This window comes from Fonsecaea erecta, assembly GCF_001651985.1.
Source record: "Fonsecaea erecta strain CBS 125763 chromosome Unknown Scaff5, whole genome shotgun sequence".
NCBI lineage: Eukaryota > Fungi > Ascomycota > Eurotiomycetes > Chaetothyriales > Herpotrichiellaceae > Fonsecaea > Fonsecaea erecta.
This window is the reverse complement of record NW_017387248.1, coordinates 2,402,701-2,426,226: the sequence shown is the minus strand read 5'-3', so window position 1 is coordinate 2,426,226 and position 23,526 is coordinate 2,402,701. Positions and strand designations below refer to the sequence as shown.

General features: G+C 53.3%; 10 protein-coding genes across 10 annotated transcripts; 6 read left to right on the top strand and 4 right to left on the bottom strand.

The window, feature by feature from the left end:
- Positions 1–432: 432 nt before the first annotated feature.
- Positions 433–2,195, top strand: AYL99_06935 (hypothetical protein; the record flags this gene model as incomplete). Its single annotated transcript, XM_018838444.1, has 4 exons — positions 433–514; positions 565–715; positions 816–1,960; positions 2,050–2,195. The coding sequence occupies 4 exons, from the start codon at positions 433–435 to the stop codon at positions 2,193–2,195; spliced, it is 1,524 nt and encodes a 507-aa protein (XP_018693004.1).
- Positions 2,196–2,982: 787 nt separating this feature from the next.
- AYL99_06934 (hypothetical protein) lies at positions 2,983–4,693 on the top strand (the record flags this gene model as incomplete). The annotated part of the gene is made up of 3 exons (XM_018838443.1): positions 2,983–3,819; positions 4,058–4,251; positions 4,354–4,693. 3 exons carry the CDS (start codon positions 2,983–2,985, stop codon positions 4,691–4,693), a joined length of 1,371 nt encoding a protein of 456 aa, XP_018693003.1.
- Positions 4,694–4,716: 23 nt separating this feature from the next.
- On the top strand, positions 4,717–5,631 carry AYL99_06933 (hypothetical protein; the record flags this gene model as incomplete). The annotated part of the gene is made up of 1 exon (XM_018838442.1): positions 4,717–5,631. One exon carries the CDS (start codon positions 4,717–4,719, stop codon positions 5,629–5,631), a length of 915 nt encoding a protein of 304 aa, XP_018693002.1.
- A 274-nt stretch (positions 5,632–5,905) lies between these two features.
- AYL99_06932 (hypothetical protein) lies at positions 5,906–9,049 on the bottom strand (the record flags this gene model as incomplete). Its single annotated transcript, XM_018838441.1, has 7 exons — positions 5,906–6,616; positions 6,688–6,828; positions 6,897–7,567; positions 8,273–8,364; positions 8,429–8,449; positions 8,508–8,627; positions 8,700–9,049. The coding sequence occupies 7 exons, from the start codon at positions 9,047–9,049 to the stop codon at positions 5,906–5,908; spliced, it is 2,106 nt and encodes a 701-aa protein (XP_018693001.1).
- Positions 9,050–9,881: 832 nt separating this feature from the next.
- Positions 9,882–10,730, bottom strand: AYL99_06931 (hypothetical protein; the record flags this gene model as incomplete). The annotated part of the gene is made up of 1 exon (XM_018838440.1): positions 9,882–10,730. The coding sequence occupies one exon, from the start codon at positions 10,728–10,730 to the stop codon at positions 9,882–9,884; it is 849 nt and encodes a 282-aa protein (XP_018693000.1).
- A 1,287-nt stretch (positions 10,731–12,017) lies between these two features.
- On the top strand, positions 12,018–14,363 carry AYL99_06930 (hypothetical protein; the record flags this gene model as incomplete). Its single annotated transcript, XM_018838439.1, has 1 exon — positions 12,018–14,363. The coding sequence occupies one exon, from the start codon at positions 12,018–12,020 to the stop codon at positions 14,361–14,363; it is 2,346 nt and encodes a 781-aa protein (XP_018692999.1).
- A 496-nt stretch (positions 14,364–14,859) lies between these two features.
- Positions 14,860–16,573, bottom strand: AYL99_06929 (hypothetical protein; the record flags this gene model as incomplete). Its single annotated transcript, XM_018838438.1, has 2 exons — positions 14,860–15,345; positions 15,458–16,573. 2 exons carry the CDS (start codon positions 16,571–16,573, stop codon positions 14,860–14,862), a joined length of 1,602 nt encoding a protein of 533 aa, XP_018692998.1.
- A 641-nt stretch (positions 16,574–17,214) lies between these two features.
- On the top strand, positions 17,215–19,406 carry AYL99_06928 (hypothetical protein; the record flags this gene model as incomplete). The annotated part of the gene is made up of 5 exons (XM_018838437.1): positions 17,215–17,294; positions 17,420–18,610; positions 18,666–18,820; positions 18,877–19,074; positions 19,129–19,406. The coding sequence occupies 5 exons, from the start codon at positions 17,215–17,217 to the stop codon at positions 19,404–19,406; spliced, it is 1,902 nt and encodes a 633-aa protein (XP_018692997.1).
- A 212-nt stretch (positions 19,407–19,618) lies between these two features.
- AYL99_06927 (hypothetical protein) lies at positions 19,619–20,687 on the bottom strand (the record flags this gene model as incomplete). The annotated part of the gene is made up of 4 exons (XM_018838436.1): positions 19,619–19,817; positions 19,875–20,021; positions 20,078–20,230; positions 20,287–20,687. The coding sequence occupies 4 exons, from the start codon at positions 20,685–20,687 to the stop codon at positions 19,619–19,621; spliced, it is 900 nt and encodes a 299-aa protein (XP_018692996.1).
- A 543-nt stretch (positions 20,688–21,230) lies between these two features.
- AYL99_06926 (hypothetical protein) lies at positions 21,231–23,432 on the top strand (the record flags this gene model as incomplete). The annotated part of the gene is made up of 10 exons (XM_018838435.1): positions 21,231–21,271; positions 21,327–21,430; positions 21,482–21,579; positions 21,633–21,778; positions 21,886–21,959; positions 22,011–22,194; positions 22,249–22,630; positions 22,678–22,871; positions 22,934–23,088; positions 23,149–23,432. The coding sequence occupies 10 exons, from the start codon at positions 21,231–21,233 to the stop codon at positions 23,430–23,432; spliced, it is 1,662 nt and encodes a 553-aa protein (XP_018692995.1).
- Positions 23,433–23,526: the final 94 nt, after the last annotated feature.

Genomic DNA, 23,526 nt, shown 5'->3' with positions numbered 1-23,526 from the left:
GTCTCTGGGAAAGATACTACAGCGACAGTATCGGGAACTGTTGTGCTTGCAAGCACAGCAAACTGCATGTGTCCGCTCTGCTGGCTTGCAAACCCGCTGTGCTACGACCAAAAGCCGTCCGGTTCGAGTTGTGCCGATGGCTGGGTTTGCTCTGTGACAACTTCGTCCGGGCAATCAGGCGTTGTGTATTCGCTTCCTACTGGTTTCGTTTATGACACAACTACGCCGGATCCGTGGAGTATTGTTACCGAGCAAGGCGTGACCAGGACAAGCGGTAGCAGCAGTACCACATCGGTCACATGGAGTGCTACGCTTTCACACAGTACTCGAAGCATCCAGGGTGGCTACGTTGACTTTCCCTTCTGGTCATGGAGTTGTATTGGCCCTCTGTGCCATGGAGACTGTGGAGATCTTCTCGACTGGGTGTCAGCCATGGCTTCTTGCTTCTTTGGATTGGGATGCAAGAGGCCATGTAGCGATCACGGCTCCAATGGATTTCAACTCCCACCAGTGCGTATTGCAAATTTCCCCCTGCAACCTTCCATGTGAGACTAACTGATGCAGATTCCCGTCCTTCCTCCGATTCCCGCTGCACCCGAAGCATCAATGACTGTTCCAACGACTCATTGTACAGCATCGCCTTGTACCGACAACCCATCAGCGAATCCGTCGTCTGCGCCAACGACGAACTCTCCGAGCTCGTCGGGTACCTCAAGTTCGTCTAGCTCGTGTTCGTCAACGGCATATTCTTCCTGCCTCGACATCTGTTGGACTTTGAGCTCGAATGGGACAGCCTCTGCTACCCAATCGTGCAGCCAATTATGTGAAACGGTTACACAGTGCTCTGGAACTGACACATTTACGACGACCACTGTCAATGCCTCCACAATCGCCCCGGCTTGCACAGTCGTCAGTACCTGGTGGAATGACCCATCCATATCTGCTCAGATTGCCTCGTGGATCACTCAATTTCCACCAATCCCGGACAACGCGACGGGTCAATTTAGCACATTCAGCTTCGCGTCAAATGCCACGCAGACCATGGGCAACACCACGTCGAGCATCATCATGAGCACGTCGAGTTTGACAACCTTGACGTCTCGGACATCCACGATTTCCAGCCCTCCTATCACGACGCCGTCAATTCCCAGCGCCCTGCAAGACTTCACAGTGTTGGCCACAGACGACAATGGCAATGTGTACAGTGAAGTTTATTCAGGAGCGGTCATGGTATCGTCTACGCTAGTCTCCTCGAGATTACTTCCCACGTTGGGACCAAGTGGCCCCTGGTCGTTTGCGTCATCTGGGGTATCTCTGGTGACCAGAACCCCTTCGACTCCCCCCATCTCTGCTGGCTCTGGCGCGCATCCGACCCTCACAAGCATGGCGGTAAGCTACAGCGAAGTCTCCATATTCACTTGTGACGGCGTGGCTGCATTCGGGAGCGCAAGCTGTACAGACTCATGGGGGCTCAAAACCGTGTCGACCACCGTTCCCAGCCCAGACGACCAAACCACATACTGTGCCCACTGGACTGCGTTCACAACCACTACGAGCCCAGCGATGTACGGTGTGCTGAACTGTGCAACCCCTGTGAGCGGGAAAGCCACCAGTACGGTCGCCACTGCGTGGAACTCGGGTCTTCCTTGGTCGCCGTTCCAGTTGGACACCGGCCCAATCGACGCCTTTTGCCAGAGCTTGGTTGATCGGAACATCGTTTTCTACCAGGGCATCGCAATCACCGCCGCGTCGAGCGCAGGGCTCGTGTCACCGGGAGAATGCGAGCAGTTTGCATCGGTAGATGGCTCGAAGTTCAGCTACAACCTGACACTAGGTCTTGCTTTCGACTTCAACGGGTGCCAGTCGCCAACAGGCACGCCATTTGTCAACGGTGTTTCCATGAAGGAGTACGGCGGAGAGAAATGCGTTCAGACATTCTGGAACCATCTCAATGAAAAATGTAAGTCGTTTCCTGGACAGCATCCAACCGGCAACAATCTTGAGGAGTGTTGTTTTCTTTCTCTTGCTAACCATCGTCATCATCAATAGGCCAATTCTCGGACTCGGACGCAAAGAAGAGAGGCCTTGGTCAGTACACCAGGGTTGGGGGAATGTACTGGGCGGACTGCATGCGATGGACCATCATCGCTGCGCGGAGTGATTTGTCGCCACCTGACACTGTTGATGGGAACTGACAGTGAGGTCAATCGATCGTCTTTCTTTTTTCTTCCCCCCTTTTTTACGGTTCAGCGCGACATTGGCTTTGAGGAGGATGACTCATGAACCCCAGAAGACTGCAGGCCTCTCATTGTGAGGCTGTTGGGTTAGATACACGCAGGAAAAATCGGCGTTACAAAATATGGCATTACTTTGTTTTGAACTCATACTCCTCCACTTACTTCGACTTACTTCAGACTCTCTGTGTTCCCTAGCTCTAACAGCAGCTTAGTTTTTTCTCTTCACAACACCAAAGCTGCAGTCACCTCCATTTGAACTGCCGATTAGATACGGAGAATCAAGGCAGTCCATCATGGCGAAGGTAGATCTCTCAGCTCGCGTCTTGCACAGGCTGCAATGAACGTGCCAAACTTGGCAGTGGGTGCTATGCTATGCTTCGTTGGAATGCAAAGCATGCCGGTGCCAAATTACCACCCACATTCCTCGATCCTTTTTTTTTAGGCAGAGATGTACACATACCTCGGAAAACAAAGGTCACTATGCGAGTCAGCCAAGTAAGTTATTTCGCTCGCTACTGTTGTTGTTATTGACTAAAATAGCCTGCTAGCATCGTAAGAAGATCTCTTTCTTCTAGTGATGTGTCCTTACTTCTCTCTCAATATCCCATCTGTTGAACACGGCATTCAGTCTCGTCTTGGGTCTCTCAAGATGCAGTGAGCAGCAGACTGAGAAGGCCGCCGTGTATAGAAAGGCACACACAGCGTGGAAACTTATCTCGAGCAAGGTACCACCCGGAGCAGCAATATGCCCTCTTCATGGATGGAGGAAGGGGAGCAATTCCACCACGGGCACGAGCACGCGAGTCACAGAAACGACTCGAACGAAGCACACAATCCCATCGGCGGAGCAAGTGGATCGCCAGCCCAGTTTGGATCAAGAGTACATCCCCAGACGACATCCTTCTCGGCACATCTCCCAAACAATGTTGACAGCTTTGGAACAACGCACAGCCCACACTCATGGGGATCTCGCACGCCCACCACACCCATCAGCCAGGAGCGAATACAGGCTATGACAGTGGCGGCCCAGTATCCCGACGACATCGATCGGTCGCGGTGGGTCGAGGCTCGCCGCCCACCCAACGAGCTCGACTACAGCCCGGCGTTCTCAGACTCGCCTCTCCTCCCGCCAAGCGCAGCGGCGGCGCGCCGACATCTATCTTCGGACCTCGATTCCCTGTTCGAGGACAGTGGGTCGGAAGAAGAGGAGATATTGTATGTGCTGCAGAGAGCAACCACAGGTGCGGCGGAAGATGGGTCGGTAGACGCTGTGTTGCCTCACGGTCACGGTCACGGTCACGGTCACGATCATGGTCATTATCATGGCCATGATAGTGATCAGCCTTCCCCGTGCGGGCTCAGCCGGCAGCTACAGGGCTCTTTGAACGTCTTTACGGCCGAGGTAGAGGTTGAGACTGAAGACCATGATGTTGGTCGACTTGACGATAAAATTCATTCAGTAAGGGATGAGGAAGGGCCACAGAACCAATTGCCAGAGCAAGGACCCTCATGCTTTAATGCACATGAAGGTATTTCCTACAACCTCTCAGCACAAAACGGAGAGCTTCAAGAACAACCACAAGTACCATTGCAGGGATCAGAGGCTAGGCATCAAAAAGTCCATAATTGTGCCTGCGGCTGCTCCACCGGTGAATGTGCCTGTCACCCTTCATATTGCGAATGCGTGGGCTGCGACCACACAGAGCAGATGAGGCAGTTGCGAGACGATGCGGAAAGGAAATGGGACGATGAAGGGGATTCCGACAAGAAACACTGTGGTTGCGGAGAGCTGCAGGAGAAGCGATGTTCATGTCCCCCAGATATATGTCACTGTGCCGGCTGCATCGAGCATGGCGGCGGATCGTTGGTCGTGGATCCCTTCAACAGCTGCGGCTGTGGTGGTGCAAATGGTCAATGGTGTCGGTGTCAGTCTGATCGATGTGCTTGTGCCAATTGCGATCGGCATAGACCCCATGGCGGGTATCGCAATCGCGGAACGCCCACTGAGGCGAGGGTATACCAGGAGCCAGCAGTAGGATCCCAGTCGGTAAACGACGGTGCGCCACCACCGACCTCAGCATGGCAAGCACTCGAATTGCTCATTAAGAACCAGCAGACGGCAAGGGCTGGTCCGGCCACACATACCTGTGAGTGTATGCATCAAGGTCCTTGCTCGTGTCTTCCTGGCCTATGTGGATGTGGTGACAAAGAGTATCCGGTGGAGGAGGGAGGAGAGCTTTTATCGGCTCAGCCATGTTTCTGCGAAGAAGGACGAATCTGTACCTGCTCCCCGGGATCTTGCGGCTGTCGCAGAAAAGCAGAGCGTGTACCAGACCCGGAGACCTCTCGCAGTGAAGAAGCACCGCCAGAGCCGATACAAGCAACAGCAACAACATCAACGACTTGGTCAACACGCCAGGAATATCGTCCGCTGCACCTCAAACTCGCAGAAATGATAGAACCCCCTGCATCCTCACTGATGCCGAGAACGAGTGTTCCTCCGCTATTCAGTCGAAAGCGACCCGTGCTGCCCACGCCGGCACAGCCACCGACGCCATCCTCCAGCCAACGAAGCCCGATCGTTCTAAGTCGTCCAGGCACTCCGCGTCCTCCTGCTGACTCGACGCCTTCGACGCCGTACGCAGCGGATGTGCTTCATGAATACATCCAGCAGAGCATAGAGCGAGAACTGCTGCCGCCAACCCAGGAGCACATCCGACAGAGCGTCGAGCCCGAGGTTCCACCAGCGAACTGGGCACGCGAAGCGACAACCGCATATGTCGACCGCTCACTGACCCCGTCTCCATTGTCACGACGAGACGCAGACGTCGAGATGAGAGACGTCTCCCCAACATTTTTGCCGGGCGATTTTGGCCGAGAGCTCTCGCTCCCGCCACCAACCTCCCAGCCAGATCACTCCATTAGTGACCGTCCAGCCCTGTCTCCTGTGAGGCTCGCTCCTCCGCCAATTCCTGATACTAGTTCGGCCATCAAGCAGCCGAAGCGGGGCGAGCGGCGGAAATCGGCCGTGCAGGGGTCGAAAGTCGAGAAGCGCTCGGCAACAGGCTCAGCAGCGAAACCGAAGAGTCGAAACGTGACCAGGAAGCCGACGGCTTCTGTGGGCAAGCTGGTGGAAAAGGCCAAGAAGCAAACCAAAGAAGCTGCTGCGGCCGAGATGGCAGACGAAGGAGGACAAGGACGGGATCAAGGAGCCGGCGACGCGCTGCAGCCGCCTACAGCGAATGGTGGCAAGGTGGCTGCTGCTGTGGCAAAGATCGAGCAACAGGTCAAGCAGCAGGACGACGAGAAGCACTTGAAGCAGAAGGACGGCACGGCGGTACGGAGGAGTCAGCGTGCGAACAAGGGAGTTCGGACCTCGTTTGGATATACTTGATGTCCAGAGTGTTTTTGGCGTGGGCTGCTTTGATCTTTTGTATTCTCTCCGCGTTTTCGGTCGCAAGGCTTTTAATCTCAGAAGAATGTGTCGTTTTGATGCGGACTGTGTGACCTGCTAAACGGGCAAGCTTGTCAGCCCGTGTCTACCCTGCGTCTATACATAGCACTGGCTCCTTGACTTCTTATGTAACTGTGTCATTTGCCTCGAGTAAGATCACCAGCTTTTGCGATGTTCATGACCTATCGATCTCCTTGTAATTTCTTAAGAACGATCATGATCGAGCAAAGTATCTCTGAACCAGGCTCAGCGGCGACTGCATCACGAAGACGCCTTCCAAACAGCAATTCAGATACGGTATTGACTGCAGGATCAGGAAGGCGCTGTTGTCTGCTGCGGCGCGGTTGGCGTCCATGTCTTCGCACACGGCGTTGATAATATCTTCTGCGTCGGAGTTGACCCCCGACGCAGCAAGGGTGACGACAGCGGTCTGCACGTCAATCAAGCTCATGAGCAACTCGAGCATGAAGCTCCAGTAGCAGATTAGCACGCCGGCCTTCTGGCCGTCTCGGAATCTGAGCTGGTACTTGGGGTCTTCAAAGCTCGGAACACACATCGGGTCGCTGTGGGAATAGGGATGGTCCACGACGGTGTCTGTGCTCCAGTAGATGGGGTCCGGCGAGCATGATTGCTCCAGGTTGTGGAGCCATGCTTCGAGATCCGCCTTAACCTTCGCAAAGTCCGCAGCGAGTCCACGGGCTATTCTCAACTCGTGCGAGAGATCGCTTGGACCACTCTGGTCTCCCTGTGGATTTTGCACGAGCATCGGGATCAGGTCGTCGGCGCGATGTAAGAGCGTGGGAATTCCCAGGGCGATATCGTGGAGGATTTCCCTCCTCGTCTTTGGGCGGCAAAAGAACGGTCTGTATATCCACTGAGGCTCGGACAGGACGCTGGGTCGCCGCTTCTGCAAGGTGATGAATATCTGCCGTTACAACCTTCAGTACAACAATCGATTCAGGCCAACGAGATAATTGCTAAACGAGATTTTCTTACAATTATTCCTCGAAGTCCTGAGAAGGACTGCAGCAGATGAGGTGATTGGTATACGTCAGGTCCGGAGATCTGGAGCAGTTGGAGCATTCCCTCGTAATGAGTGAGGAAGCCCCACCGAGTTTTACCTAAATCATTCACGTACTGATACATGTTAGCCAATTTCGCAACGAATACAGTGGTCTGCCTGGGCAATTTTAGGCTGCGTATACCTCGAACAGCTGCAGCGTTGTCGAGAGAGCGAGGAAAAGCTGACAATAGCTCGTCTCCGGATGAGCCAGGTTGGCAGCGAATCGAGATCCGATGAAAAGGCGGAACTCTTGAACTGCCGATGTGTAGGCCGCCCGAGCCATTTCTGTGAGCCTCGGATCCTTGACCAAGAGGCTCAAATACATGGTCAGAAGACAGAATATGGACTTGTCCAGGATATGCCGCTCGGATCGTCGCGCGAGGGGCAGCAAAGAACGGATACAGACAGCTACGCTCGAGCAATCCCCCTCGGTCGGCGATGACGGTATTCGGTCGCCGCTGAAGAGGCCCGTGTGATCCTTCGGTTGAAATGCATCCAGAAGAGTTGAGTAGAAGAGTTCTTCAGGAAGTGCTGTCAGAGACGTCGTGGCTCGTAGCAGTGACGCTCGGGTGCGTTGCAGAAGTCTCTGAATCACCTCCAGAGTGGTGGAAGAAGCCACCGTCACGGCCTCCTGTGTCTCAGGATCTAGATCTGATTGAGCATGGGCAGTTCGCCGCTGCATGGCAATCCTCAGAGCACCACGGTGAGATTGTGTGCGCATGTTCGCGGCGTTCCGGTGGACGTAGATGCGGGCAGTGTTGGGTCCGCTGCATCTGATGCCCCGGGAGACACATCGGAGGCATTCAGGCTGCTCTAGCCCGCACTATCGGGGAATCCTATCACATCAGCCAAGGAACCTTCATGTGGATTGGCTGGATTCGCGCGCGAGCGCCAACGTGCCTTCTTGCGTCTCCGGCGACACTCGTCACAGCGGCGCGACGTGCCAGGAGAGCTGGCCATGGTCCAAAAGAGGAAGCGAGAGCGACGGAGAAAAGATAAAATCGCAGTGCGCTGCCTGAGCTCTGTTGCGTTTTTCATATCTAACAGCAATCGCACAGGTGGAGCTGTTGAGTAATCGGTACCAGGAGGCGAATGACATTGCGACAATGGCAGAAGTGGTTTCTTATTAATGCGAATCACTCGGCACCAAGAGTCGAGAATATCGACCCTAGTCTCCGCTTTGTTGCCGAGCTAGGACCAAAACGGCAGTCAGCGCGCCGGCTGAGAGCCAATCAGAGTTTGAGAAGCTGGAATAGAGTGGACTACCCTTGTACATAGACATCTATATGGAATAAGAGCACCATAGAAAGTGGGCAAACCGTTTTGGGATGGAGAGAACGAGAGCGAGAGATGGAGATGGCTGAATCCGCAACGAACGTTTTCTCAGTTGCCATCTCGACATTCTATTGATTCTGTAGTTTTGATTCCTATCACACACCGATGCTTCCTCTCCCCTCCATTGGAAGTATCTTGTAGTGACAATCTTCTGCCTTCACTGCAAGCTTTTGGCCCACTCACCGACAGTCAAAACCCTGTTTGCAAACAGTGGCCAGATCAAGTTGGTGGCTGCGTCCTTCTGCTCTGTGCTGAACCCGGCGGTCCCATCCGACCTAGATTGATATTTAGCTCCCATGTCCCTAAGCAGCTCGAAAGGTAGGGAAGGTTCAGACTTACAGCATAGTTAGATCGTATCCACTTGCATCAGTCAGCGTTGGACCTCATTACATCTGGATGGCGCTGGGACAACACTCACAGTTCATATCCGTATCGTGCCGTTGCTTCGATGCACGTATTGGAGACGAGACCCGCCAGGACCAAGTTACGGATCCCCCGCTGTCGAAGCTGATAGTCCAAGTCGGTGTTTTGGAAAGAACTTTATCGGTGTGAAACGAGATGTCAGCCCAAGCAGATGGTAAGCAGGAAGCCACCGGAAGTCTTCTTCTACCTTGAATTGATATGTTGCGAGACGACGACGTCCCCGTTCTCCGGATCCGGCTCCAAGCCTTCATAGATCCCGGCACCCCAGGAGCCCTTCTCAAAGACCAAGTTCTCTTTGAGTGACGTAAGGGACCAGTTCATCATGTGCCACCCTTCAAACGAGTATTTGTCCGTCTGGACGTGGAGGCAGTAGTAAATGGGGATTTTGTTCTTGCGGGCAGTCGCGACAACTTCTTTCAAATGCTCGATGGTTCCCGTGGCAGCGATGCTTTCGGCGAGACGCGGGTTTAGTTTCCCATTGGGGTGGAGGAAGTCATTGTAGGGATCGATCAGGATGACTGCGGTTTGGTTTGCCATGTTGTAGGTGATTGTGTGGGATGTTTCTGCGTAACTTTGACTGGGTGTTTATTACGCTACTGAAGGAGGAGAAATTCGGGTGCTTTAAGTACACTTCCACATATGTGTGATCAAGTCTTCCATAACATCGACAAGGCTTCCAAAGTATGTGGCCCTCGTCATAGTGGCCGGTTGGGTTCTCGTTTCGAGCGTCAGCTATCCAATTACCAGCATTATCTGTCTTACCTGATATGGCAGGAAACGCGCCAACGATCCATCAGACGACTCCTCCAGCCATGGCTTATGACACATAGACCCAGGTTGCGGAACATTGTGGGCGGGCATGAACGAATCTATTACGCGAGCTCTTGCTGACGGACTCTACGGGTGAGGGTGAACTGCATCAAACAACGACTAGAAGCTTTTCACTGCTTTCAAATACTGTGCACAGCTCTTGACAATTCAAAGCGTGGCCACGATTCCATAAGCAGAATGCGTGTTTACATCTCTTTTCAGGCAACGCTGTCTCCGTCATCGGTCACCTCACCCTTCGGATTTCCCTCCAGTGTTGTTTCAATAGAGCTGGCTGGCCAATGTGTCCATTTGGAATCACGTCTCACAGTCCATAAACGATGACAACGAGAAGAACATAACCCCGGCTATCGATGGAATCTCTAAATCCCCAAGATACTGGGGCATGCATCGCTGTCAAGCTTGAAGATATTGTCTCAACGGATGCTTTCGGGGACAGCCAGGGTCTCTGTGGAGAGGAGATGCATATCAATAAAGACACACACATATTTTTTCTCAGGAACCGTGGATTCAGGGGCGAGGCTTGCAACACCGCCGATTCTTAACCTCTGGCTACCTTCTCCACCTCATCTGCAAACTCCTTGAGATTCTGGAACCTCCATGCATATCCAACGAGCTTCTTTTCGAGTGCCATCTTACTTTCCGCCTCTTTCCCCCATCTCGGTCCATCTCCGACCAACCAGACAGAGCTTAACCCCAACCGCTTTGCAGGCGCTTGATCATGGCCAAGGCTCTGCGCAACATGGAGAATTTCCTCTCTCTCCACGCCATATTCAGTGCAGTACTGGATTAGAGTCTCTAGTTTTGCGTCATCCGCGCGGGTTGCGTCGTCACCGAAATCCTCCGCAGTGAAGACTTTCCACCAGTTCACTTCTCCGAGACGACTTGCTTTTGAATTTGCAGTAATGTCCCAAGCGAATCGATCGATATTCGAGAGTGCCACAAGCCTATAGTGCTTGCTTAGACTCTTCAGCGCCTCCAGGGTTCCCGGGAACGTCGGCCACCGGGAAATGACAGCCTCGCTTCCAAAGTTTTTGGCTTCATCATCGCTACTTTCCACGCCCAATTCCTGAGCGATACGCCTCCATATCTCAACCAGAATCTCATCGAATCGTTTCACGGGCTTCTCCAGCTTAATCGCATCTTCCTGGCGCTGAAATAGCTTCAGAAATTCGATCGACCCCACGGAGGCGGAGTCGGGAACAGTGGTGGTGAGAGGTGTGGCATCGAGGAAGGGTGATGAAGCGGGGAGACGAGAGAGTAGGGGTTGGAATGAGTCTAGAATGTGGGCTTTGTATTCGATCAAGCTGCCGTATACGTCAAAGGAGAGGACTTTGTACTCGAGAAGTGGCAGTGGTGGCACAGTGGGCTCGGGCATGGGAAGGACCATCGTTGCCACCAAGTGGATAACAGCAGTTTGATTGATATAGATTAATCTTTCAGGTCTCGGTTGATGGTGGTAGACTGAGATGAATTGATGATCACTGACGGTGACACTGTCGGGTTAAAATGACAAAATGCTGATTTCAAAAGACGACGCTCAGGATCGTGGTCTTGGCTATCACGTGAAGCCAAGGAGCTAGCTGAGCTTGACTGGTTAATTAGGCTCGGAGGGAGCGGCCCGTAACGCTGATGGTAAAACTGTAATTTGGGTTTCTACCATTCCGGTATTCAGCACCAAAACTTCAGCTCTCAACGTTATCAGAGTGCATCTTTTCAACGTGCATCTTTTCAATGACAATCGACACTTGGTCCAGCCTTCTCCCTGCGAATTCGAGGGCGCAGCTGAGCGGATCCGCCGCACGTGGCTGACTCGGTCATAAGACGGCTGTGATTTCCCCTGGCTAGCGAATGGATTCAGCCCAAAGGTGCTCCAAGCGAGCTCCAACAACTTCAGCTGAATTTCACTCGTACAACCACGAGGTCATCGCAAAAAGGGTGATGCCGTATCTCAGCCAAGCATCGACCGCACCAGGTAGTGCAACACGTGTAACTTTGATGATTCTCCGATCTCGTTCGCCGTGTGATCTGTCGCTGTACCTTGTACAGAGTTACTTTTGCGGAGAACGACCTTGCAACGAATGCGGCAGCTATCCTTGGTAAGCAATTCCCCCTTTCGCGACATAACCCCGCCGAGTTACTACATTCGGCCTCGAACATAAAACAGGTCTTCAGGGTCTCAGCCACGAGATATGGTGGCTAGCTGAGCCAATGCACGTGGTATTCGAGTCTCCAGCCTTAGTTTCAGGAATCGAAGCTCCAGACCCGTCTTCAGCCAGCCTCGGAGTACTCGATCTACCCTTCCATGTGCATGTCTTTACTTCATTTGCTCCCACTTGGGAAACGTAATTCCTTTCATTGAAATGGTGGATAGAGACGTGTCAATATCTCACCTGGAGCTGACGTGGAGGGGGCTCGAGGCCCTCCAAACAGGCGATCCAGGTCAGCCTAGAACCACCCAAAGCTTTCAGCTCTGTCGCGTTCTACGAGCGACAGTTTCAGCTGCAGGAGAAGACTCAGGACATCGCTGGTATAAGTAGTCTCTTTTTCCTCCTGTCCGTTGCTTAATTTTCTTGGGCCAGCACCACCTCAAAGACACCCTTCCCACCAGCGCCTCCCTATCTTTTCCCGCTGTCTCGAACGCTCTCCTGTGCTCTCTTGTTCTCCTCCAGACGATATGGCGGCTGTCGTTCCAGGCGCTCTTTCGGCCGCTGTCGAGGCGCCCAGCTTTGACAAGCTGCCCAAAGTTGACGTCAAGCCCGTGGCGGAAGATCCATTACTTACAGGTCGACCAAAGTTTGAGCTCATCCCGCAAGTCTCTATCAAAGCTATTCCAGAGGAAACTAAGTCCGAGTCCTCCGATGAGGCTGTCACCTCATTGATTTGCTCTCACGCCCCTGTCCGCTCTACCTATCACAGACAAGCTGTCACCTTCCGCTCGGAGATCCAAGTGCACCTCAGATCGGTACAAAAGACCAGCGATGATATGCTTTTCAGGATTCGGGAGATCGTCGAAAGCCTTGACAAAGCCACTCATGAGAAGCTCCTTCACAAAGAGCAGTACGACAGCTTGTGCCAGAGATACAAGGATATCACGGCGCGCCTCGAGACCTCCACCCAAGAATGCGTTACACTGAGGACCAGATTATACGAGATGTCCAAAGCCCGCGACCGTGCCGAGATCGAGCTCGAGGCTCTCAGCGGTCATCTCCTCGAGAAGGAACACGAATGCATGGAACTCAAAGAAGAGACCTGCGTCTTAAACAAGCAAATTGTCTCCCTTGAACAAACATTGGTGGAGATCACTCACAGACTTGTTGAGGCTGAGGCTGCTGCAAAGATCCGCCTCGAAGAGTATAATGCCGCCGTCAAAGAGTTGGAGATCCTGAAAGCCTCTATGACTGTTCTCTTCAAAGAGAAGGAGCACTTGGCCACGGAGCTGGCCATTACACGCATGAATTTCAAAGAAGTTTCGTCGAAGCTTGAAGCGATCAAACAGAAATTTATTAGCATCGAACACAGGTGTGGCACTCTGGAAACGGAGCTCAAGTCCGTCAGGGAAGAGCTCGTCAAGGCCAAAGAAGCAAGGGACAAGGCACTTGCGGAGCGCAAAGAGGCGATTCACGAACGTGATGTGGCTATGCAGCGTATGGACGAAGCAATTGAGGACCGAAACGGTGCTATTCGAGCGCGTGACAGCGCCATATTCGACTACCAGAGTGCGAAGACCGATCTTGTTCGAGACCAAGCCTTGCTCAAGGACTGCCAGTTGAATTTGGAGTCGCTGCAATCTCGGTTCGAAATTGTCATCAAAGAGCGTGATTATGCCATACTTAACCAAACCAGTCTGGAGCATTATCGAGATGAGCTCGTGGAGCAATTCAAGGAGGCTGACGCCCGCGCCCATCACTTCAAGTTCGAGTTCGAGAAGGCAGTCGGGGAAAGGCAACATGCCGAAGCCGACCTTCGAAATGCCTCGAAGAAGATGGAGGAACTCCAACACGACAAGGATGTCCTCGTCATCGAGCGGGAGCAGCTCTACCTTCAGCTGAAGGCATCCGAGGCACGACGGAACGAAGCAATTGCCAAGGAATCCAAGGCATTTGAAGAGCTCCTCGCCGCCACACAAGAATGCGCACGGATGACGAAGAAGTACGAGGATATGGAGGACCAGTTCCAGAAGGCCGACAAGGAGCGGGCCATCCTCGAGGAGAAACTCAAGACCATCGAGGCCGAGCTCAAAGCCGCCACAGTGAAAGAGGCCCTTATGGCTGACCAGCTGGAGCACGCCCAAGCAGCTGAGATCAAAGCCCTGCGGGAGCGAAACGAGATGGCAGAGAGTCTTTCGGTTTCCAAAGATCTCAACAAGACCCTCAAGCAGCAAAAGGACGAGGTGGAGAAGAAGCTCGAAACCAAGATCCAGGAGCTAGACGGCAAGTTGGCCCAAAGTGGAGCCGAAAACACGACCCTCAAAGCCAAGGTCGATAGCCTGGGAAAAGCTTGGAGCCAGGCTGAGGCCGAGAGAGACCACAAGATCAAAGAGCTCGAAGCCACGAAGCATCAGTCTGCCGACGAGAAGACGAAACTTGACAAGGAGATTGTGGACCTCAAAAATGGTGTGGCCGAAGCCCAGAAGAAGGAGCGAGAGACCGATAGGCTTCTACATGAGAAGGCTGGCGAGCTTGAGAGAGAAAAAGGGAAACTGAAGAGACTTGACGGCAAAGGCGAAGTGCGAGGGAACATCTGGGTCAAGCACATCAATTACGGCACGATGCGCCTGGAGGACGGCCACAAGGCGTACAAGATGGCCCTTGACCGCTTCTACAGTGCAAAGGCTCCCCCAGTCAGGGCAACCAATGACTTCGTCGACAAAGACCCCGACTACGGCGTTCAGAAGTCTCTGATTGTACGCTGGGCCCAGAAGAACAAGGACGGCAAGTGGGAGGACAAACCCGCTCTCTTTGCATTCGAGCGAGGCTCACACGGTGATGAAATTCACTTTCCCCTCGTTGGAAAGGCCTAAGGGAAGAGAAAAAGAGGCACGCTGGAGGGAGATACACGCCGAGGCCTGGAGACGGGGGGGCAGAGGCATAGGTTACGCATGCCGCAGTTGGATTCTTCTTTGTTTATTTGGCGATAGTTTTGTCTCTGTACTTTAACCATTTGATGCACAAGCCCTACTCTGTCTCGACAGCTGTCTTTGCTCACAACATGTAGCCTCAGGCCGGTGTAGACGCAGTCACATGGCAGGTAATGCTGTATACGGTCTCTTTTCCTAAAGTTACTCACTAACATACATTAGGACTGGTGGACAGGCGGTGGGGTTAAGAATGAGAAGGAGAGTAATTCAACACAAGCCATGCCTTCCTTCGAGGAGTCGAGAGTGATACATGTAGACAGGAAATCTCAATATCTTTCCAGTCAGATACTCAATCGAATAACACATCGAACATTTTTTCGCACCGTTATCTCAAGATCGATCGGCTGGAACCTGTATTCTTTGTCTGTTGCCTGCATATTCAAGCACGGCCCGCCTTCTGCTTCTGCTCCGCCAGCCACCCGCCGGCGATTTCCTCGTGGGTGGCGAAGGTGACGCTATCTCCAAACCCTTTCAGCCAGGTGATGAAGCGCTCGGACATGCCGATGATGTGGGCAAGGCCGGATGTGTCCGGGTGCATCAAGATGGGGAAGACGAAGTCAGTGGTGGTGGTGCTGCTGCTGCCGTCCTCCGGTGGCGAGGAAGAAGAATGGTCCCATAGCCACATGAACTTGTCCTTCCACATCTGCTCCACCACACGCGTCGATACGTAGCCCATACTGTTGGCCAGGTGCGGCAGATACTGCAGCGGCATCATGTCCTCGTTGTACCAGCCGCAGGGGATCTCGACCAGCGGGTGTTGCCCCTCCTCCGGATACGTCTGCGCCGAGATCTCTGTCGGGTGCAGCCACGACGACGCCGGCTGGGTGAAGTCGATCGCCTTGATCGGCGGGTCGCTGGGCGTGAACTGGCAAAAGCACTCAGCATCTTGTCCAGGGATGATACCCAGAGCTCTGGCACAGTAAGGGAGAAGCCGGGGGGTGGGGAGATCACGAAACAGGAGGGGGGATAGTACTTACATATGGCTGCGAGTCGTGGTGCATGAGCGACGTGTCATAGAGAAACTCGTGTTGACGCAGCAGTTTGACTGTGGTCTCCCTGATCGTGTACATGGGTGCGCGATAACCCCTGGGCTTTTTCCCGCACAGCTTCGTGGCCACTTCGATGCATTTGAGGAGGACGTCCCGCTCTTGCTCCTCCGTCATCTGGTAGATCCCTTCGTGCGCGTAGCCGTGCAGTCCGATTTCCGCTCCTGACTCAACGACCTTTTGGACTGCGTGGGGGAACGTCTCGACCGTATGGCCGGGGATAAACCACGTCACCTTGTCTGCGATCCCGCACCTTTTGAGCATGTCCAGTAAGCGGATGGCGCCGACCTGGCCGGCAAAGATCCCCGACGAATAATCGGCCATGTTGTTGTCCTTATGACACCCAGTCCCGAGCCAGTGTGACACGGCGTCGAAATCAAATGATAAGGCCACCTTCACGCGACGAGGGCGTGTTGGAGATACCGTAAGTGGAATATGTACCAGGCTTCCCGCGTCTGAGACGTAGTATTCGCAGTCCGTCGGCATCCCGCCATTGACGGGCGCCAAATCCTGAGGACAAGCACTCATGACCACGATGAGGTCCGTCTGAGCCTGCAAAGTCACGAATTGGCCCCGCTCGGAGGTAGGGGTCTTGATGTCCAGCCCGCCGCGGTGGTCAATAGCCACGTTCATGAACAGATTCAACGGATCCGGCACCCAGTCGTCAGCGATGTGGAAGTCCGGAAACGTGTGCTTCAACGCCTGGTGCATATTGTCGGTGCAGTTGTCGTGGTATCCGTCGTAGCCTTGCATCCGATATCTCTCGGCATCACATGCCGACCAAATAATGTCGTGGACGCCCTTCGTCGTATCCTCCGTCAAGACGAGCATGGGCTTCCTTCGCGTGCTGTACAACTTGTCGCCCTTCGATAGAGCCACCTTGAGTAGGATGGTTCTGGTGTGAACCATCGACAGAAAGTCATTAGGATCATTGGGGTTGAACGCCCAAAAGTCCACCACTTGCTTGCCAAACGTGTTGACCACCTTCACTTCCTGTCCTGCCTTCACAGAGACCGCGACAGCCTTACGTGCTGGTAAGATACCCATATCCTTATCGATTTCTACTGCGATCGATCACAGTGGCAATGAGCGATGAAGACGCAAAAGCTCAGTATTCTATTTCTATTTGAGCAGATTCTGGAGGACGAGATGATCTAAGGGATGTTCGTTCTCACCTTGCGAGCTCCGTGGCTCCCTAAGTGTTTCGAGGATTGCCGGTCATGTCCGATCGAAAAGCCTCTGTCGGACAGAGGCGCATGTTCATGCCCATACTTTGTGGGGAGATAATACGCTTGTAGCTAGATCGCTGAGCTATCGCCTCGAGCATTCGCCAGTCGCGGAGAGATTTTGTATCAGACTTCGTCAGATCGTGGAGATGGAAGCAGCTTTGCCAGCTAGTTTCGATAGTGGTTGTTGTTGATACACAGTTAGTGCCGCCGCTTTTACAGGAGTTGACCGCTAGTGCCTCGGACGTGAATGGTGTCGTACCCCAATGTGTGGGAAGCCCCGCTGCTTTAACATAGACGGGGAATCAGTTATCCCGGGTTATCGCCCTCGACTGCGTTGCTCAGACATGCCGCATGCTTCCACTGTGGCACCAACCTTACGATGCAACAGGCTGACACCCAGGATGCATCTTCCCGCAGACGGCGCTTTACAATCCGGAGCGAATTCGGTCTCGCAAGACGATGGCGAAGCCGGAAGAACCGCCCCTGCGACGCGTGTCGCAGACGAAAGAGCGCCTGTGTCATCGAAGACCGGCCACCATGTGAGTGACAATATGGGAAACCTTGAGCTCACAGCCTGACCTTCCGGAGAAGGTCTCTTCTGTCGAGGAAGGGGTCTAGTCTGCCAATCCACCTCTCAACCCCGGACTGCTCGACAATCTACCAGTCAGGGACCAGACCCTGACGACGAGCAATTGGATACGTTGGAATCGCTGGACGGCTCACATGCTGGTGAGGATGGAGTACTGGAGATCCAAGTCAGCCCTGGAGACGTCGATAGCAATCATCTGCTCCCCTCACCCGATTCTCACAGAGGGGACGTAGAGATACGTAGCCGTCTGTCGAGCGCCCATCCACGGCCACCCAGCAGCAGTGATGTCCATGTCCTGGAACCCCAAGTGCACACTCTGGAGGACGGGAAGGATTTGACGGCACACTGTATGGGGCTAGCAGCAGAGCAGGATACTCATCTCCTTGCGTCTTTTCGATCCGTCATCATCAACGAGACAAATCGTGTCGACGGTGACATCATCCAGGCGTATTCCGGCAATCCTGCCACAGGAACTCCGCCTCTTCATTTCTCGATACTGAGAGATTGGTTCATGCCATATGACGATAGGATAAAAGAGGAAGCCTCGCGGGAAATCGAATTCAAGGTCGGACCACACGGCCCGAGTCTCGTCCGCCTCTACTTCAAACACGTCCATCCCGTCTATTGTGTTGTGTCCAAGGTCCGTTTCCTTCGTGCGTACAAGGAGGATAAGCTAATAATTCCGGCGTCACTGCGAGGGGCGGTCTACGGAATGGGTGCGGTATACTGGAAACAAGACCCTACATTGAGAACAGTCCATCGCTCATTTGAACAATACGAGTTGTTCCAAGCCGCCCAAGCTTCTCTCGAGCGGGAGCTTGACGCACCAAACCTCTGGAAGTTGCAGGCCTGCCTACTGATGATTCACGAGAAGGCAGCCGGCAACGGTACGTTTGAAACTCCACGAACGTGGACTCTATCGGCACAAGCCGTGGCGTGCGCCCAGATGATAGGGCTTCACCGCGATCCGACCCATTGGAAGATTGCATCGTGGGAAAAAAGCCTGAGGAAGAAGTTGTGGTGGGCTACCTATGTGACGGACAAGTGGGCGTCAGTGAGCCATGGAAACCCACCTTTGCTCCATGCCACGTCGTACACCACTTCCAATCTGGAGATGGACGATCTGAGATTCGATGAGGATGTCCCCGAAGACCTCAGAGGTATGGTAGATGCCGCAAGTGGAAGCTTTGATGTTTCAACTGCTGCGCGGTTCCTCGAACTTGTGGAGCTTACCCAGATTCTTCATAACTTATTGGACACAGCTTTGTGAGCACTGTCTTTCTTCGAGAAGAAGCCGTGCGCAGACTAATTTCAGCTACAGCTCCGATCACGCATACCGAGCCGCAATGTTAGACCTTGCAAACCAGGAGACCAGACTCTTGAAGATTCAGAGAGAACTTGAATCCTGGCACTCGCTGATGCCATTGTGTGTCACCATGAACTACAGTACAGCCAGGCTTGAATTTCGCAACAATGGTATGTGCAGCAAGAGACGACTGTAGCCCTTATGGCCCCAGCTGACTGTCGATTAGCGCCACTGCACCTCGCCTACTTTGCAACTCAAGTACTCCTCTTCCGAGCCTTGATGACTCCAGCCTCGATGGCCGCCAAGAATGATCCGTTGTCATCTTTGCGACGTTTCTTTGGATTAGCAATAGAGCAACTCCGTGCTTTTTTGGCTTTCATGAACGAGATAACGCTCGAGGGTCTGCGGGCATTCTGGGGCCGACGTAAGTCATGTTTTCTCCCGTGCTGAATGAAGAAGTGAAATTTGACTAGAGTAGATGGAAGGTCGCAGTTGATCCTGATTGGCAACTTCTTGATATATTTATTCCTCCTATCCTCCGATCCAGAACAAGTTAGCGACACATTCCGACTGCTGGAGCACTTTCACGAATCCCTTCAGAGGATAGGCGAGCTCGTGGACGAGGATTCCGTAGGTCTGATCCGGCCCGTAGCACTGAGGATCGACTCTTTCTTCACGCAAGCGGCGCAGATTATGAGACGAGGCTTGACGACGGGTTCCTACTCGGAAGCAAGGATGGTGGAAACACCTACATGAAGACAGGTGCAGTCCCAGGCTGGGTGAGCAGTAGTCGCACTACAGGACATGGGGGCTGGAGCGCGTACCGTCCTTCATCGGCATCCTACTTCTTGTTCCCAAAGACGTCCCACCGCAATCGACACAGCTCAATGCCCCAACGTACCTGATCGTTCAATTTTCACGATGTCGAAAGCTTCCGAGCGTCTCAATAGCCTTAGTATCCTATGCGTTTATTCGTCGTCTCCGAAAAATACCTTAATCGGCATCCAAGAATCGTTGACGACCTTGAACCGGGTCTTGATACCACTAAGAGCTGCCATGTCGTTTTGGGTCAGCCCCCAGCCATCCAGCTGGAAGTTTGTCTCGATCCTGAGAGGTGTTACGCTTTTGGGGATAATACTTGTGTCTCTCTGAAGGCTCCATAACAGCCTGGCCGTCCGGTCAGCACCGTGCATCATTTCTTGGTAATGGGTTCTCAACACTTACAGAACCTGGGCAGGAGACTTGCCAAGTCTCCGCGCAACTTCGCACAATACAGGTTCCTTATAGAGTGGATTGTCTGTTGCACCCCCAAGGCAAGAATAAGCCGTACAGTGTATCCCTTTCGCCGTACAGTACTCTAATAGTTTAGGACTGTTCATGGGATCAGCATGGCTTCACAGACTTGTTCCAACGACACGAAGACTCACGATGGATTTCCAGGGTGCAATTCGATCTGGTTCACAGCAGGAACGACCTTGCAAGACGGATCACCCAGAAGCTTTTCCAGATGTCGGATCTGAAAGTTGGAGACGCCAATATTCTTGACTTTTCCAGTGTCGAGCAGCTTTTGCATCTCCTGCCTTTGCGGTCCCGTCAGACACCAGTGGCCCCAAATTCACCATCTATAGCGACGTACCAGGTCTTGACAAAGTCCCAATCCGACAGATGCTTCGAAGGATCTTCGGGGTCGGTGGAACAGGGGAAGTGAACCAGGTACAGATCGATATACTCAAGACCTAGGTCGGCCAGGGACTTATCGAATCCTTCACGGACTCTGTGGTGCCATGGATTGTCAAGCTTCGTGGTGACCCAGATCTCCTCTCGTGGAACCCCTGAATCTCGGATACCCTGGCCAACCTCGACCTCATTGCGATAATTCAGAGCTGTGTCGATGTGACGATATCCCGTCTGAAGCGCGTGGCTGACAGCGTTGCGGACCTGGTTTGGCGGTGACTTCCAGGTTCCCAGACCTACAGCGGGCATTTCTGCTCCAGTGTTCAGTGTGAACTTCTGGGACGTATGATTGAGAGTCGCCATCCTCGCCTATCCTGGCCTTTGCAACGATGACAGAGATAACAGAGATACAACGCGGTTCAGAGACATCACCCAGGGACCGCATTATTGATCTGGGCTTTTGTACCGGCTCGGCTATGGTAGGTGTTCGCTATACGGCCATGGACAAGAACGTGAGGTCTGCATGCAAATTCTGAGATGGGTCAATGGGGAGCCTTGTGGAACCAGAGGAGAACCCTGCATACGGAGTAGTTTCCTCTCCAAGATCGACCGCCTGCAGTTCGCCGACGGTCACACTAGAGATACGAACGTTAGCAGAGATCGGCCAACTTTGCTCTCCACTTTATCGGCCAACTTGGAACAACTGGGCAACCCGCATAGCCAATGTGGCACTCAACCAACCATTATGTATAAGCACTGTGTCCGACTCTCTCTTCCACCGACATCGAGTCTTGCCCCATCCAACTCCTGCTACGAGAACACGGCTCATTCTCTCTCGTAACAGATTCTTCTCTCGCGGCAACGTGCACCCGTCCTGCAGGCTCTCTTGACGAAAGACAGACCAATATGGGGCTCAAGTGGGAACAACTCAAGGAGCGGCTGCAAGTGTGAGCGACCCCCAAACTACTGTGGAAGGCGACTTACTGAGTATCAACGTATCAGGCCTAAAGACGAGCACTCCTACTACGACAATACCAGGTGGTGTAACCGGGACTTGATCCCCATGCCGCCGGAGAGACGGACCTGGGGTATATGGGGATACTGCGGTATGTGGATACAAGCGTGCTTTGCATAGCGCTTATACTGACCTGCTCCAGGATATTGGACTGTCTCAGGATCCTGCATTTCGGCGTGGTCGACGGGAAGCACATTGCTTGCCTTTGGGCTCAGCCCACAACAAGCCATCGGCGTCGTGGTATGTTGTAGCCTCGACAAACTCAAGATTCGATATGCTCACAAGGGCAATAGATCTTGGGCGGCGTTCTCACAGGTCTTTTGGCAGTGGCGTGTGGTTGGATGGGCGAGAACCACCACATTGGCTTCACCGTGTCGTCTCGGTTCTCCTGGGGCATGCAGGGGAGCTACTTTCCAGTTGTGCTTCGCATTTTCGTAGCGTAAGGTCCCCGTGTCGACGAGCCCAAGTCAATCATGCCCGCAGTCCAACACATCTTCTCGCTGCAACTTATGATGATTGATAGAACAAGCTGACTTCAGCGTCTAGTTGCATGTGGTTTGGGATGCAGGCGTACTGGGGAGGTCAAGCCACGAGGGTTCTTTGGGGTTCAATCATTCCAGGTGCGTTGGATCTTGACTCCTTGAAAACTGCGCTGACGAGACATTCCACAGGCTTTGCGCACATGAAGAACTACTTCAGCGAGGGCTCCCACCTTTTGACAAACGATTTCATTGGGTTGATCATCTGGATGGCCGCTTTTATCCCGCTCGTCTTGGTACGCCCCGAGCGTCTGCAGATCCCCTTTGCCATCTCCTTTTTCCTCTTCGCCGGATCGTGCTTCGGCTTGCTTATATGGTAGGCTACAGAACCTTGTCCTCGAAAGATACCCACGGTACTGATTCTTGTTAGGGCTGTCCACGTCGCAGGAGGGGCTGGTAGCATGTTCCGTGAGCCGGGGACAAGTGCGAATGTGGGCTGGGCGTTTATGTTCGGCATCACCGCCATTCTCGGTGCCTGGGGGGCTGGGACCTTGGGGCAGTCCGACTGGACGAGGTATGCGAACCGCAAATTCGCTCCCACCCTATCCCAGCTGATTGCCGCCCCTGTCACCATCGCCGTGACGGCCACGATCGGCATCATCGTTACCAGCGCTGCCAAGGACATTCTTGGAGATATCGTCTGGAACCCTATCTACCTGTTGGCGGATATCCAAGAAGAATACCACTCCAGCCCCAGAGCGAGAGCCGGCGTGTTCTTTGGTAGTTTGGGACTGGTGAGCTCACAACTCGCGGTAAGTGTGGACAGCGGAGTCGGTGAATAAATTTTAACGGACTTTAGATATCTGTCGTCTTGAACTCGGTGTCGACTGGCATGGACATGGCTGGACTGTGTCCCAAATACATCAACATTATCCGTGGGAGTTATATCATGGCAGTCATTGGCATTGCCACTCAGCCATGGCAACTGTTGAGCACGGCGGACAAGTTTCTCAAAGTCCTCAGCGGCTTTGGTGTCTTTATGGCGCCTGCGACGTAATGCCCTCCATTCATCTTTCATTCCCTTGGGAATTTACTGACTCGATTTTTTCTCGCAGTGGAGTCATGTTGGCCGACTATCACGTCGTCCGTCGCACCAAACTGAAACTCAACGACCTGTACACGGGCGACAGCTCGTCGATCTACTGGTTCAACAGAGGCGTGAACTGGCGCGCCATTGTCGCCTTCTTCTCCGGAGTGTGGCCCCTGTTGCGTGAGTAGTTCGCCCAGCCAATGCAACTCCTAGTGGACGATGGATACTGACAGGATATAGCTGGTCTCGTGGGGACCGTCAACAGCAGCACCGACGCTTCGTTCGTCGGCTGGATCCGTCTGTACAATCTCACGTTCATCGTCGGCCTGGCAATAAGCTTCTTTGTCTTCTGGGTGCTGAACTTCTTCTTCCCGCCGGTTGGTCTAGGCGAAGAGGCTCCCTTTGTCGAGGACGACGTCCTTTACGGGGTCGAGGAGCGCAGCTCGGAAAGCACCGACGAGAAGAACCACGCTTTTAGTGCGAACAGCAACAAGCACGGCGCTGTGGCTACAGTTTCTGTTTAGGCGAAGAGCGAGCGTTAACAGGTCCAGTCTGTCTGTGACTGTTGACAGAGTTTGTTATGACGGGGAAGGTTGACTTCAGTGCGGCACTATGCAG